The sequence below is a fragment of the Squalius cephalus genome (genome assembly GCF_949319135.1).
Source record: "Squalius cephalus genome assembly, chromosome: 9".
Classification (NCBI taxonomy): domain Eukaryota; kingdom Metazoa; phylum Chordata; class Actinopteri; order Cypriniformes; family Leuciscidae; genus Squalius; species Squalius cephalus.
This window is the reverse complement of record NC_137130.1, coordinates 4,479,701-4,496,661: the sequence shown is the minus strand read 5'-3', so window position 1 is coordinate 4,496,661 and position 16,961 is coordinate 4,479,701. Positions and strand designations below refer to the sequence as shown.

The following is a 16,961-nucleotide window of genomic DNA, read 5'->3' as shown; positions in this document are numbered from 1 at the left end:
ATACTGTATTTTAAAATACTTTAAAACTTTTTTAATAAAAAGATAATTGCGCCTTAAATAGCCTAAATGTAATTTACCACTTTTTCTAAGTAATCGATTTTAGTTTTTAGTTGTTTGACTGTATTTAAAATATATAAAAAATGTTCTTGTGAATTAATATATGATAAATATAGCTTGAATTACACCTCATGAGCATTGTGCATAACGTGCATATATTAAATAGAGCCTTAATATATACAGTATATAACATAATACTTAACATACTATATAACTTGTTATGATCAGTACAAGTAGCACATTATTTTAGATTCAGCTGGTTACTATAATGGTTTCAAGCTCTCATACCAATCAGATGTTATAAAGGTGCTCTAGACAAAGAAATAGAAGATGTGTTTGCCATGGTTGGACTGTCTCACTTCTGTATACACAGAGAAACAATTGTTGAGAAATATTTCTGTTCTTCTTTTTACTTCATATTATCATGTCATTGTCCGTTACACTGAGTGACGTTGAATTCAATCAGGAGGAATATACAGGATGATGCTGCACTGTGGAAGTATTTGGAAAATTCCTGATGAAGACTGAATCGGTCTGCTGTTCTTGAACACTCGGGCTGTTGATCTTAGAAGCTTTCATGATCTGACCAGGTCACATTCCTGCAGGTAATTGAGTTTAGACTGTGTGTGTGTGTGTGTGTGTGTGTGTGTGTGTGTGTGTGTGTGTGTGTGTGTGTGTGTGTGTGTGTGTGTGTGTGTGTGTGTGTGTGTGTGTGTGTGTGTTTTAATGGGTATAAAAGGAACTCTGGGTAAACTCAGACACAACAGACACATGCCATTGAGTGAATGAAGCTGTATGAACAAAACTGTCACAGACATTCCTCACGTCGACAGAGAAACACAGTACAGCATTTATGGCATAATGTCAATAATACAGAAAATAGTTCTGATTCGTCTCTCAACAAAAATCACACTTACAGAAATTCACTTACAATCGAAGTACTTTAAAAGTATAGACCTAAAAATGATCAGTTCTATATCTAAGTTTTGGCTGGTTTAACAAATGGTATACGTCCATTGGTTTACGTCCTTTGTGAGTATGTTACTGTAAATAAGTGTTTTCTTTTTTAAAAGGAGACGGTCAAGATAAAATCGTTTTCTGTGGTATAAGCCACACAATTGCTATTGATAAAGCATATACGCGTATAATTGAACCCAGAACATTCATTTAAAACAAATGTGTGCCATGATTTTTTTTAATTCTTGTTTCTGATTGGTTGAAACACACGCTTTTCAATGCTGTTGATTATTGTTATTGTTCTTAGCTAAAAGTGAAACTATTAAAAATTGTTTTGTTCATTGAAATATAGTTGAAATAACATAAAATAATAGATGTAAAACTCAAACAAGAAAAATCTGAAATGTTGTCATGGCAACTAAATTAAATAAGTACTGAAATAAGTTGAAGTATACTAAAATTAAAATAAAATAGAACTAAATTGATGTGAAATAGAAATATTAAAAAAAAACAATAACTAAAATTATGAATAATACTGAACTTATAGTAAAATGAAAATTTAAAACATAAAATAAAATCTATTCAAAATATTAATAAATACTTATGCTAAATTTTCTATAATCATACGGCTTTGAAATAGTTCCAGGTTTGTCGAGTTTCAATTTCACTATAGCACCAGACACATCAAATTGGCTTACTCATACTAATTTTGTATTTTTGATCCAGATTCTGTCATATTGTTTTTACATAATTTCATTGAGTTAAAGTATGCAAATGGTGAGCAGTTTGATAGGAATGTAAATTAGAAACCTGTTGCATGTTTGTAAAATTTGAGGGAAAAATTTGAGGGAATTTGAGTCTCTCTCGCATGTCTGCATTCATGTTATGGTCTTTCTGAACCCAGTGAACCTTGTTAAGACACTATGCAGGAGTCATTTACACTCTGGGACGAGAAGCAGCATTCCATGTTTTACATTGAAGAAACTTTTTTTTTGTGTGTGTGTGTGTGCATTTAGAATTACATTGTGATGGATGGATGGATGGATGGATGGATGGATGGATGGATGGATGGATGGATGGATGGATGGATGGATGGATGGATGGATGGATGGATGGATGGATGGATGGATGGATGGATGGATGGATAGATAGATAGATAGATAGATAGATAGATAGATAGATGGATGGATGGAGTTCAAAGCATTGAAAGCTTTTATTTAAACATCATCTTGAAGCAAAAGTCTCCATTTGATCTCCAATTAATGTCTTTGCAGTCTAAGTGAAACAACTGAGACAAGCCCTTGTTTGGGATATTTCTGTAGGCATTACTAAACATCTGCCCGGCTGAGGTCTCACAGACCATCTATGCTCTTAGTTCTGTGTGTCAGTCTCTCTGAGTAAAAGCAGAGAACTGTCAGTTTCAGCAAGGCTTCACAAAGCCAGTGGCCCTCAGTACAGAGACACACACATTCTTCAACCAGTGCAGCCTGATACTGAGAGGAACACACACGCACGCATGCACACACACACACACACACACACACACACACACACACACACACACACACACACACACACACACACACACACACACACACACACACACACTAGGAGTGGGTAAGACTCAGAATTTAAGAACTTGCTCTTTTTTAATTCATGAGTGTGAATTTGAATCGGATTGACCATATCCTACAGGAAAAATGAAATTTGCATAGGATTGGCATGACAGAGAGGAATTTAATTTATTACAATTAAGAACAGAAACAAAAAGACATGTTTGGCTCTCTTTTGAAGACTTTGGGAAAATTTTGAGCATTCAATAAAGTATTATTTATGATACATAATGTTTTTGACAGAAGTCTCTTCTGCTCACCAAAGTTGTATTTATATTAGAGGTGGGAATCTTCAGTCACCTCACGATCCGATCCGATTCCGATTCTGGGAGTCACGATCCCCCCCCCCCCCATTAATTCATTAGTTTACATAAGTAATTAAGTAGCCTAAAAGCTAGTTTGATTTGCATTGCTCTCAATGCAAATCAAACTAGCTTTTAGGCTAACTGAAATAAAACCATGCCAATCTCTAGGTATGGTGAATGCTATGTGATGATGTGGGGCTATTTTAATTCCAAAGGCCAAGGGAACTTTATCAGGATGCATAGTATCCTAAAATTTTTTTTTAAAAAATACTTAAAAATAAAAATCTGCCTGCCTCTATGGGAATTTAACATAGTGGTGCCCAAACTTATGCACCCTGTTTTTTAAGGAAGAACATTTATTTATTTACGATACATTATTCATTCACAAAGAAAATTGGTGTCCTTAAAGGTTGGATTTTTCCTAATTTTTTCAAATAAGGCATTAAGTTCAATTTGCATAATATGATTTTTTATTCCTCTTTTTAGTCAACTTTAGCATGGTTGTCTAAACTTATGCATAGCACTGTATAAACTAAGCTCAGAATCGATTCTGAAATTCTCAGAATCGATCCAGAATCGTTGGAGAGAGAATCGCGATGCATCGATGGATCGATTTTTTTTTCCCACCACTAATTTATATGATCAAAAATACAGTAAAAACAGTAATATTGTTAAATATTATTTTAATTTGAAAGAACTGTTTTCTATTTAAATATATATTAAAATGTATTTTTTTCCTGTGAGATATATATATATATATACATATATTATTTTATTTATTATTATTATTATTTTTAAACTACACAATAGTTTTACTTAATTGGAACTCTCTCTCTTTTTGTAATTTTTTTTATTTTATTTTTTTACAATGTACCAACTATCAAACTTCAAATTCAGGAATTAAATAGGAATTTAAAAGACATTCTGAATGGCTCGCGATCCTGTCACATTCACACTGAGCCATTTAATGCCATCAGATGGTGTGTTACAGTAAGTGAGCTTGTGTAAATCACACACGTCTGGCATACAGGGTGCCATGTCTATGGTTCGAGACACACTGCTGCTGATGCCTCTCTCTCTCTTATTCCTGACTTTCCCAAGGGACGCCCTGCTGAGAAAACGACGGGGCAGCAGAAATGTGCAAAAACAGCTCTATCTCTCTCTCTCTGGCAGAAGCCCTATCATCCTCCCTCTCTCTCAATGGAGGAGGTCAGACTTGACCAACAGCAACAAATCTTCAATCCCCAACATTCACAACACCAAATCAGTCATTTGGTTGTTCTTTCCAACATGTCAGGCGGGCTTGCCTAATTTAAACACTTACGCCTTCACTTTGAGGTATGAATTTGTGTATCAATTTAAACATCAATAAGATAAGATAATCAAAATCTTGCTCTCCTCTCCATCTTTCAAACCTCTCTCTCCATTCTACCGAGAATGAATGCCTGTTAAGTTAAACAACTTATCATTGTTGTAAAGTTGGACATGCTTGTAATTTAAGCAGCATATTATTAAGCATATTCATGCATAATAAACAGCAACAGATGTCTTCAACGTTGATCAAAATAAGAAATGTTTCTTGAGCAACAAATCATCATGTTAGAATGATTTCTGAAGGATCATGTGACACTGAAGAATTGTAAAAATATTTCACTACATAGTTGTTTTATTTGATTGCAATTCTATCCTTTTTATTAGAAATTGCTCTAATTAAATTAAGCCCCTTTCACACAGCGTGTTGATCCCAGGATATTGCCGTAAAATTGCTTCTGTGTGAACGCAAACACGTCCCGGGATTGATGCCGGGATGGGGACCTAGTAATATTGCCGAGATCAGTCTCGGAACGCACCCTGTGTGAACAAAAGCCAGGACCAATGCCGTAAGGGGTGTGTCGTAGTGCCATTGCGTGCCTTTCTACAACCTATGCTACAGCATTATGGGGAACGAGCCACTCGGCAAACCCAGTGGCGCTACTGGGGAGTATGGGCTCGTCTTCGTGCAGAACTGGCGAAGAGGAGTTATCAGCAGAACTGACATCTGACAGGAGTTATCACATCCTGACGTCACGTGTCTTTACTGGATGTGTGTGAGCGCACTCACAGATTCCGGAAAATCACTGGCAGTGTGAATGAACCAAAATCAGACGATCCCGGGACACATTATCCGTGTATTTTCTGGAATCCCTGTGAGAAAGGGGCTTTAGAGTATTAGAATAATACTTATTAGGTGTGTCTGAAAATGCATACTGAATTTGAACTTACTTTGTGACTGTTAAAAAAGTATGTTTTATATAGTATGAATATGAAATTCGGACGTATGTTCACATGTTGTTACTGTCACGTGACCAGCATCAGTTGCTTCACTGCCATTCATAAATCCTGTCCTGTGGCCTCATGGGATAGTAAAGTGTCCATCGAATGCACACTTCAGAATCCTGCTGGAAGTAGTAGGTCATCCGGGTACGTTTTTCAGGGGTGAATTCATGTTGATTAGGACACTTTTTGCCATTGAGATGAATGGGAAATAGTGTCCCAATCAACCTTTCGCTCCCTATTCACTCCCTATAGGTATTCAGGCACACTACTCTTTTGACATACTGTTTTTCACCAACTACACAGTAGTGTAGTATTCGATTTCAGACGCAGTGATTGTTGACAGACTCGAATCAAAAACAAATACATTCATTTAAATAATAAAAAATAATAATTATTACAAAATTGAAAGTCAAATAAATATATATCAATGCTTAATGGGGTGGTTGATTATGATTTGACTTTTCTAACTTTAGTTAGTGTGTAATGTTGCTGTTTGGGCATAAACAACATCTGCAAAGTTACAACGCTCAAAGTTCAAAGCAAAGGGAGATATTTGCTTTTAAAGAAATCGCTTTTTAAGGACTACAACAAACGGCTGATAGAGACTACACCACATTCCTCCCGGGTTAGTGACATCACCAACCCTAGAATTTACATGAACCCCGCCCCCGGAACACGATTTATAGATTATCAAGACAGTATATGCTAATCAATGACTAGAAGATAACTACACATAAGCAACATAAATTCATCAACTAACCATTCAGAAATGTCCTGTTGCTTCTACATGTTGTCACTTCTTCTTGAGTCTCTCCATCTTTGTCTGACTCCGGTTTGAACATAAAAGGCTAAAAGTTTTAGAAATTTTCAGTGTTTAACATGCTATATAAAAATATCTGTGGGGTATTTTGAGCTAAAACTTCACATACACACTCTGGGGACATCAGAGACTTATTTTACATCTTGTGAAAAGGGCATTTTACCACCCCTTTAATTAACCTGGCACAAGTTGCAAATGCTGATTTAATAGAAACTTGACCTGAAACAATCAAATTTGATTGTTTTAAGACACTTGCATGAAATCTGACTTGCGTGCCATTTTTTTGCATTATCGCAAACATGATTTGGTCTGTAAATTACCATGTATCTTTTTGCTAACTGGCAGTGTAGAAGGTTCTGGAAGCTGGCCAGGCCCTGTTCTCAGTCCAAATAAAATGGTATTGTTCTGTATTTTTAGCAGAAGATATCTCGCTTTTGTGTAGCATGTTTAATTCCCGGCTAATTAGAGCCTGCGTGAGAAGAACCACACTCAGAGCAATAGACAAAAGATTTGTATGCGTGTTTATTTTTTTTACTGGTGCCACATAGAAATGGCTAGCTTTTGGCAGAATCGCACACAGAATCGTCACTGAATGGCCATGAAACAAACCTCTGCATGTGTGATGGTGAAAATAATTAGCTATTTAAAGACAAAAGCATGATTAAATGGGTCTTATCTGAGATATTAGCCTCTGCAGTCCGCCACAAGAACAGCTTAACATTCCCTTTGGCTGGGATTGCAGTCGGAAGCTCAGGTTTGCTGTCAGCGGGACTAGAGGTGAGCCTCGCCAATAAATATGTATGTGAGTTTGGAATCTGGCGCTCACTGAGGTCATTCGGGCCCTTGTTCCTCTTTGCTCTCTTTGACAGCTAAGTACATATGCTAACGCTATTTATAGGCCTCCTCTCTGCCACCAACTCACAAACAGCAAGTAAAGGAAGAGGATTAATTGCTAATTTATCACAAATCTTTCGATAAGAGCAGTCGTAGTTTTAAGAGTAATCTTGGTGCAGCGCTGGAAGCTGCTCATAATTAATCTACAGTCAAGGAAAACATTTAGAAAACATAGTTAGCTAACTACTTTTCCCGTTATACAAGGGGACAAATATACTGTATCTGTTTAAGAGCATAACTATCAGATTATATCATTCGTTTTTACAGTCAGTGCATTACTTTATTGTGATGATCTCAAATAAACTGGTCACAAATGTATAGAATTTATATACAACCGACTAGCATTAAGCTAATTGGATGCAAAGCACAGGGTGAATCAGTGAATTGTTTCTTTGATTGTTGAATCAGTGAATCGTTATTGATCTGAATTAAACTGTTTCATTCAAATAAATCAGTTTATGCTACATTTGAAAGACGATCCACTTAAAAAAATGTGGTTTTCTCATCTCTCAGCTTTTCTGGTTTGCTGGATTTAGTTTAAGCTGGATTTGAGGTTTAAACTGCGCAAGTTTCAGATAAATGCCCATTTTAAGTTCCAACCAGGGTTATTATGGTTAACTAAATCTAAAACCATAAAAAAAAAAAACTAAAAAAAAACATTTTTGTTATTTTAAATAAAAGAAGCAATAACTGAAATAAAATAAAATATAAAAAAATGTATTTCGGCTAGTTTCCAAGACAACATTTCAAATTTTCATTTAGCTCAACTTGATGTACTAAAATAACTAAAAATAAAAATGACTGTATAGGCATATAAAAAAAATACATAAATAAAAATAATAAAAATGACAAAAACCCAATGGATTCACTAAAACCGTAACTAAATTAAAATGGAAAATATATATAAAAAAGTCTAACACAACTTTGATGTTGACTCGAGAAAGCCTGACCTGAACGTTTGAAGTAGTTTGAAGGTTTTCAGTGTATAGTTTAAAGTAGTTTTAAAGTTTAGCATAGGCTATCAGAAAAACAGATTGATATGCTGGATGGTTTCTAGAGGGTGACTATACAGTACTCGGGTGGTTGCCAGGGTGTTGCTATGTGGTTGCTAGGGTGTTGCATTAAAGGGATAGTTCACCCAAAAATGAAAATTAGCCCATGATTTAATTAGCTAAATTAGCTAAACTATGGCCGTACGCATCAATTTACGCCAAAAGAGTAACACTTGAACTTGACACACAACGTAATAACGCACAAAAGTTCAAGTGTTACTCTTTTGGCGTAAATCGATGCGTACGGTCGTAGTTTAGCTTTAGTTATTTTAGTCGATAAAGTTTTAAATATGGATATTTTTCTTACACAAACGCATTGCTTCACTTCAGAAGGCCTTTATTAACCCCCGCAGAGCCATGTCGAGCACTTTAATCATGAATAGATGCGCTTTAATGGACTTCCACAGTCAAACGGCCATTCACTCCCATTATCAAGCTTGGAAGAGCCAGGACATTTTTTAATATAACTCTGAAAGAAGTTTAGCCTACACCTAGGATGACTTCAGGGTGAGTAAATCATGGGCTAATTTTCATTTTTGGGTGAACTATCCCTTTAAGCACTATGGCGGTTACATTAGCTAAACTGAGTAATATGAGCATACGTACACGCATGTACTGTATGTTGGGGATATTTTCATGTGCGTGCCGTGCCTTGCTGTGCGGTGGCTTCAGGGTTCAGGGTTTCAGACGTGTAATTTCCCAGCATGCCGCTGGAACCAGTGTCATTTATAAACACGCGTGTTATTGAACCACCCCGTGCTTGCTAAGGTGTCCTCGTCGCGCTGACATCAAGGCCCTGAATCACCTCCTCCCATCGCCAATGCTGCAACTCATTATCACAAGCTTTCTCTCTCTCTCTCTCTATTTCTTTCTTCTCTTTCTTCATGTCGATGAAGAGGATAGCAGACAGTTATAAAGACGTGGAAACAAGGAGGAGGTGAATGGACTCGATCTTCTTCCGGAGCTGTTTAGGGCTCTGGAAACAAGGTGAAACGTCCAGCGGCTGTCCAGTGAGATATTTATTATAGGCAGCCCTGGGAAAGCATTAAAAGTGTTGGATCTGAAGTTGTGACAGTTCAAGGGAACGCTGGAGTGTTAACATATTCAAAATGGACCATGACAAGGTCAGGCCTACGATATGTTGTCAGTTTAATATAGCCTTACAGGACTACTGCACTTTTTATTTGATTCTATGATGACACTGTGGCTTTCTTTTTATCTAGTTCTTTCCAAGATAGATTCAGTGAAGCTTTACAGACACAGGGTTCTTGCAGGTTTCAGTAAGTCACATTTAAGACCTTTTTAAGACATTTTAAGACCATAACGATTGAAATTTAAGACCTACACGACGCATTGCCAAAAAAAAAATATTCAATTCATTTTATTTCAATGAATTCAGTAATTGAAAAAGCATTACTTTAATTTACAGATAAAGCAATCACATTAGTGACCTTCCACACCCAACAACGTGTGTCAGAGAAAAGAACATAATCAGATATAAAAAAAAATTCTAGAAAATTGTACTTTGCATATTATACTGTAAAAAACACATAATTAGTTGATTTTAGTTGATCATAGTTGATCATAACTAGAGATGAAATGGCGTTATAGTGACATTATAGTGACAAAAATGATCACGGCGGTGATCACATAGTACTAATACTACACAATGAAATCAATTCACCAAGTTTTATGTCAAAAACCTGCAAATAACAAATAAAATTAGCATCAATATGCACTTTTTGTTTACATAAACATTATAATAATACCATTGTTATTGGTGATAGCCAGATTTTAAAAATGTCTTGCAACATGTTATATAGCCTAACGTTACTAACATGTACAAGTTCAAGTTCAAGTTCATGGACAATCCAACGGTCTCCGTTGACTTTGCATAAAAAACCACCGAAATCCACCACCGAAAAACGCTTGCTGTGACTCTGCTACAAGATTTATTTACGGAGAAGAGAAAAACACCCGTAGTGTTTGGGTGCACACTACTTTTTTTATCTCGCTGCGCCTGGCAAAAAACGAGCATGTTGCTTCAATTATGAGCACGCTTACCCCGCGCTATGACGCGATATGTGAACGGCCTGTTGGCAAGCTACCTCAAATCAGGCCACGAGCTAGCTCTCGAGCGACGTGTTGGAGACCCCTGCTCTAGAGCTCCGCTTTGTAGGCTACGACTCGAAACTTTTTTTGCTACTTTGTTATAACTTTCTGCGGCCAGCGTTTCTGGAAATGAACGAGGGTAAATCCTTTTTTAGACCTGACTAAAAGAAATTTAAGACCGAGGATGAAAATCTGGCCGTTTTTAAGACGTTTTAAGGACTTAAATTTAAAAGTTCAGAATTTTTGACTTTTTAAGACCCCACGGGAACCCTGCAGACATGTTGCCAATGCATCAACCTTACAGAGGGTTACAAAATACATACACAACAAGGATGGCAGTAGCAGTGCAAGTGGTGCCAAACAGAAACAAAGTATTAACAACAAGACTGTAAGTGGATTTTAGGAATTATGTAAGTATTAACTACAATAATACTTCTGCCAGGCCAGAAGACTTACCAGTAATGGTCAATTATAAAGTGCAACAGTGCCCGCCTCCTTTTTCAGCGGCGCTGGTTCCGGAAGTATATTTTCATTCATTCAATAGTCTTCGTTAAAGAGTTATAAGCCATGAACCAAGCCAATCAGCTACGAATTGAATCTTATGACCTTACACACTTTGATTTGAAGCAAAAAAGTTTTTGAAACTCGGACAAAAAGACAAAGATACAAAACTACTTAACTACTTAAAGATACAAGGTACTTAACGTTTTAGAGAGAGAAAAAACTACAATCCAGTGAAGCATTGTGAACAGCATAATTAAAAACGATGGAGAAAAAAAATAATTTACAAATGTTGATTAATGATATGAAATGATATGAAATGATTGCAAGATATGCATATATATATATATATATATATATATATATATATATATATATATATATATATATATAACATTTCAGTATTTTGAGAGCGTATGGAGATCGACTCGATCATTTGCAGTGCTTCATGGGAGTAGGTGGAGCTCTTTTGCTTTTTTCGACTCTCTGATTGGTGTAATTTTCTGTGCAGCATCATGGGTAATAGGGCTGGTCCGAATACCATTTTTTGAGCTTCGAAGCTTCGATAGGAATTAACATCGAATATTCGAAGCTTCGGAGGGAGGGGGGCTGAACATATTCTTCTCTCTAATAAAGGCAGGAATCTCTGTCTGTTTGCATTTAGATTATTTATCTTGCATTTAGAACCGTTCATCCAATCGACTTCACGAGTGCAGTGTCACATTTGGTGCAATACAGACGCGAGACGTGACACGTTCAGAATTAATAAACTTTTAATACAGAACAGCGCGAGCGGGAAGCGTAGGGCCTCACGCGCAGGGCTCCGAGAACGGACACTGCACTAGTGATACAAAACACAGCCTAATATTTTTCTGAGTAACAAATAACTCTCAAATCTGAAATCAGCAGCACAGTAATTAATGCCTTTGGTGTGAGAGACCCGGGTTCGAATCCACTGTGAGACACCAATGTGTCCCTGAGCAAGACACTTAACCCCTAGTTGCTCCAGAGGCGTGCGACCTCTGACATATATAGCAATTGTAAGTCGCTTTGGATAAAAGCGTCAGCTAAATGAATAAATGTAAATGTAAATGTAATTACTGACACAGTAAAGGGTAGGCTAATATATTGTTTCTATTCTATTTCCACAATGTCAAAGCAACGCAGCTTATAGCCTACAAGCATGCACTTCTGCCCATACAAACTCCGCTGTTCTGCGCTCTAAAATAAGAGTATTGTATTTCGCCCAAAAATGCTAAAAAAAATAACCGTGTGAGAGCGTGTTTTAGGCTATATCATGTTATAACCAGATATGACGACGCTTACAGCACACGACACCGCAGATCAGCATCTATTCATCAAGCCAACGTGCAAACTATCGCAAATCAAAGTGAAAGTGGGTCGCAGATGCTTTAACACACAATCAACTTCATTAAAAGTAAAGAACCGAAATGATCTTACCAGGGCTGTTGCCGCTCTCTTATTGCGGTCTTTGATTTAGAAATTTTAGCTGACGATCAGTAAAATGCAGCTTATCTGTTGCTAGCGACGTGCACTCCATTACATCTGCCTATAGCGCGGGATTTGAAGTTCGGATTCATATCCGTTTTGCAAAAACACATTTATGTGTTCATTGTTCATATTGATAAATCAGAGAGAACTATCCGATCTGAGAAAACGCATGACAGCCCCATTCAAGCGCGAATGGGAACCGTTTCTAGGGGGATGCCAGGTGTGAAAAAAAAAAAAAAAAATTTAAACCGAATATTCGAATGTCAAATTTAAAAATCGAATACCAACCCACCGAACGAATATTCGAATACTCGAATATTCTGGTACAGCCCTAATGGGTAATGCAGTTTTTCACCAGGAATTCCACTGTCAAACACAATTATTTTAAAAATAAGCTGAAATATTGTGGGCCAACAGCTTCAACAGAAGCAAATACCATGTATTAACACCCTCGTAGCTCACAGTAGATCTGTCTTTAAAGGTTTAAAGTTATTGTTCAAAATCAATTTCCCTATGGAGAGAATTAATGAGTTTTTTTACTTCTGGAACCTGAGACTGTTTCTCTCTATAGGAGCATTAGCTCTTTGTGTATCTGTTGTGCATGGATAATGAGAAATTTCTGTGTTTAAATATTTTAGGGGAATTTCATTTAAATTTAAGGTCATTTAGGTTTATATATATATATATATATATATATATATATACACTTTTGTTATACTATCCAAAGGAACAACACAAAATACATAACAAATACAACTTTCCTACTCAGTATAAATAATTATTAAATAAAAATAAATAAATAAAAACTGCTAATAAAATAACATAAGAATCGTTTAAAGAAAAACCCATATTGGTTGGCCTAAAAAAAAATAATTTGTCAAGTTTAATTGCTGATTTTTTTCATGTTTATCCACTCTATAAAGCTATCTCCATAACCATAGTCCCAGTGGAAAATAATGGAAGTGGAAATAACGCTAAAAGAGCTCAGTAGCAACTGGCCACTCCCATGATGCATTGCAAATGACATAATCAAGTTGGTCTCCATATACTCTCAAAAACATGTATATTTAAATATAGTGCAAAAGTCTTCAAATAAACTATATTTTAAACTCATATAAAAGTACAACTGTTCATGTTAGATCAGATCCATTAAATAACATTAACAGAAGTTTTGATAATGTATTATGAAATGTTGAAATTAACAGATTAATAAATACTTTAGAAGTACTTTCATTGTTAGTTCATGTTAACTAATGTAGGTAGCTAATGTTAATGAATGAAACCTTATTGTAAGGTGTTACCAATTCATGTTTAATTCAATGTGTCACACTTGCTGTTTCTTTGTAATGATTTATGAAACTTATAAGTGGAAATTGTTTCAAAGCCAGTTTTGTTCAGTGTGCACATGTGTGCACAACGCCTTTGTCTTTGTTTCTGATGCGCAAAACACCTATTTGCTATAAATTAATGTTTGTAACGTGATTAACAGAGCCGGTTTACTTCAAGGCTTAAAAATCTCGCTTGAAACATTTTTTGGAAAAAACCAAGGCCGCTCACTATGGCACTATATTCGTTAGATGGTTAACTAGCTCTGTCTGTTCACAGGTCTCTTTTCTAGCATTGCTTTGTCTTTCATTCTTATTCCGTCGGAAAACATGGTGTTAGCCTCCTGCGTGCACATAAATCCACGCCGTCTACATCAAAGCCTTGTGATTTAGCCCATCTTTCCTCACCCGAGCTCTCCTGTGAAGCTTACACAGAGTCCTAACCAGATGCGACGCAACTGCGAGATGCGTCAAAAATCAATCAAAACCCACAGCCAATCAGAACCGCGTGTGGGCGGAGTCTCGCGGCGAGTGCACGGCACCAGAGAGTAATCTTGACGGCACTCGCAAGAAAAGTAGGCTCCATAATCAAATTCACAAATATTACACCATTTAAACATTATTAGAAATACATAGGCTACTGTGTTACTAAAACAATCTTTGTCAAAGAATACACTTGTTTGTTCACAGTTTGAACGCTCTTGTTTCCATTTGTTTAATTTCAAGATCTGAGGTGAATTATCCATTGTTGCTTTTACAGCTACAAAGCTGGAGCACTAAATGATATTCAAAGTCACATTGCACGCTTTTAACATTAAATAAAGCACATAAACAGCACCTGAGATTATCATCACCACACTTTGTGTTTGTTGTTCCAGCGCGACGTCGCAGAAAAATAGAAAACGTTTCTAAAATAGAATCGTCGCGTGTCGTCGTCGCGGCTGGTTAGGACAAAAACTCTGAATAACATGGAAAAGATACCTTTTATCGCACGCCGCGTCGCGTGTAGTTAGGACATGGTGTTAAGAGTTGATCTCACGGCATAATGCGTCCAGCGTTCTTTATATCGAGAGCTAATATTGGCTTGGGCTGGTGCTGATTGACCTGTATTCTGGAATGGCCTCTCTCTGGGCGGCTCCACCTGGGGCCTGATGCTGTCAGAGAGAACGGATTGATGACAGTCATTCAGTGATGAAGCTGTATTCATCATCCCTGTCCAGAGCTGCACTGGCCAGATGGAGTGTGACCATCCATCCACTGCCAGGGACACATCTGTTCCTCGTGTTGCTTAGAGTACTAACAAGTCAGCGGCTCCCTCAAAAGCCAGCCGATGTCAGGCTGAGGGGAAGGGGAGCGGATGGGGGAGGGTGGAGGCGTGCAAGAAATCGGACCCGTTTTCTCAACGCTTTTTTAATCTCGCTTGATGTGTTCAGCTCTGTCTGATTCCTCTGTCAGATTCTAGTGGCTTTATTGGCACGATAACGAATAGAAGCTTTAGATTGCCAAAGCTTTATTATGCTCACATGTACGGAGGCTGATATCGCACCGTTCAAAAGTTTGGGGTTGGCGAGATTTTTTTAAATGTATTTGAAGGAAGACCAAAAATACAGTAATATTGTGAAATAATATTACATTTATCAAATAATTGTTTCCCATATGAATATATTGTAAAATGTAATTTATTCCTGTGATGCAAAGCTGAATTTTCTCCAGTCTTCAGTGTCACATGATCCTTCATAAATCATTCTAATATGCTAATTTGCTGCTCAAGATACATTTGTTATTGTTATCAATGTTGAAAACAGTTGTGCTGCTTAGGATCTTTGTGACTTTTTATCAATGAATGCATCATTGCTGTACAATTCAATGTATATATTCAATGCATACATTGTTAGGAAATGTTTTTTTTTGTTTACAGTATATGTATGTGCATCCTTCCCTTAATGTGTTTTGTGGTATCCGCCTTTGGAATCATTGGCGCACAATGAGGCATTCTGGCTCAGAGCCCTTTTTTTAAGGCTGACAAGGACAAGATCAGCACTCGGAGAGACAGGCAGAGCAGCGTTTTCTTCTTCTTTTCTTGGCTGACAGACAGGCACCACACAAAGAGACAGCAGCAGAGCCCACCTCTAATCTCTGTCAATCTGTCTCTCTCTCTCGCTCTCTCTCGCTGTCTCTCTCCACTAGATACTCTCCACTAATTCCCACACAGCGATTACAGTTATTATCACACCGAAGCAACACAATAAACACAGTCTGATGCTGCCACATCAAGAGACATGTTGACAGTCGGCGTAAGAGAGAGCCAGACAGAGTTTGTTTTGCTTTCTGTTTTTTTTTTTTCCTCTTTTTCTTCTTTTTTTACACAGAAGAAGAAGGTCAAGGATTTTCTGCTTAACGATTTCAATATGCCTCTTCAGCTTTGCTCATTAGAATTCAGACTTTTGCTTGAGGAAAAATTAAAACAAACCGTTCATACCTGTATGTACTGCATCTGCTTGTTTTCACTGCAGAATTGTAGATTTTATCTGTCCTTTCCTGCACATGCAAACACATATAAACACACACCGTTTAACCAGGATTTGTTAAAGTCAACGTGAAATGCCAATCAACCATTTTACTTATTATTATATTTTCATGATTTTTATTATTTTGGAATCATGCAAAATAAGAAATCAGATTTCATGTTGACTTTAGATGATGATGAATGACTTCTGTTTGATAAATAATGCCACTACCTGTGCTCGTCGCTCCTCATTTGACAGATTCTCCATGACAAGCTCCAGTCCACACCCTTCATATGAACCTCTCATCTGCTTCTCCCAGCTGCTGCTTATTAAAGAAATACGCCACAAGAGACCATGTGTTACAGTGATTTACAGTTTCAGTACAGTTACCATGGTAAAATCAATGTAACATACAGAATCTTGTGGATTATTGCTTCAAAAAAACAGCACAAATAATACTTTAATTAATTACTTTAATTTACCACTTGAACCCCTGGTTTCACAGAAAAATCTTAAATCTAGTCCCAGACTAAAATGCATGTTTGAGCTGTTTTTAATGAAAGCAACTTGAACTAGCATATCTTCAGATATGTCACTGGCATTGTTTTGTCTCAAGATGCACACCAGTAATGCTTTTTTTCTAAGGCACATTTATAAAAGCTACTTAAATGCCCAAATTGACCCAAGGCCTAATCCTGGCTTAATCTAAGACCTGTCTATGAAACCAGGCCTAATTATAATATAAATAATTCGATTTTTTTACCAAGTAATATAGTCTTAAAGCCCAGGTGAAAAAGATGTACTGTTAAATGTATTAGAAATGCATTATAGTATATTTGTATTGTACTAAAAACATACTCAAGTAAATTTTTAATGCATTTAATAGTACATGGGATAGTTCTGTTATCATTTATTCATCCTCAAGTTGTTCCAAACCTGTATGAGTTTTTTGTTCTGCTGAACTCAAAAGATCTTTTGAAGAATGTTGTT

General features: G+C 36.7%; 1 protein-coding gene across 8 annotated transcripts in view; it reads right to left on the bottom strand.

Annotated features, from left to right (window-relative positions):
• LOC307164833 (uncharacterized protein) overlaps window positions 1-16,961 on the bottom strand; it is a 179,308-nt gene that overhangs the window by 127,488 nt on the left and 34,859 nt on the right. For 6 of the 8 annotated variants that reach the window (XM_079881992.1, XM_079881990.1, XM_079881989.1 and 3 more), the window contains exons 6-7: window positions 16,203-16,296; window positions 15,944-16,002 (exon numbers count right to left, since the gene is read on the bottom strand). In XM_079881992.1, coding sequence (XP_079738118.1) covers window positions 15,944-16,002; window positions 16,203-16,296 — 153 coding nt within the window. The remainder of the gene's footprint in view (window positions 1-15,943; window positions 16,003-16,202; window positions 16,297-16,961) is intronic. The other 2 variants (XM_079881993.1, XM_079881994.1) reach the window with 1 other exon arrangement.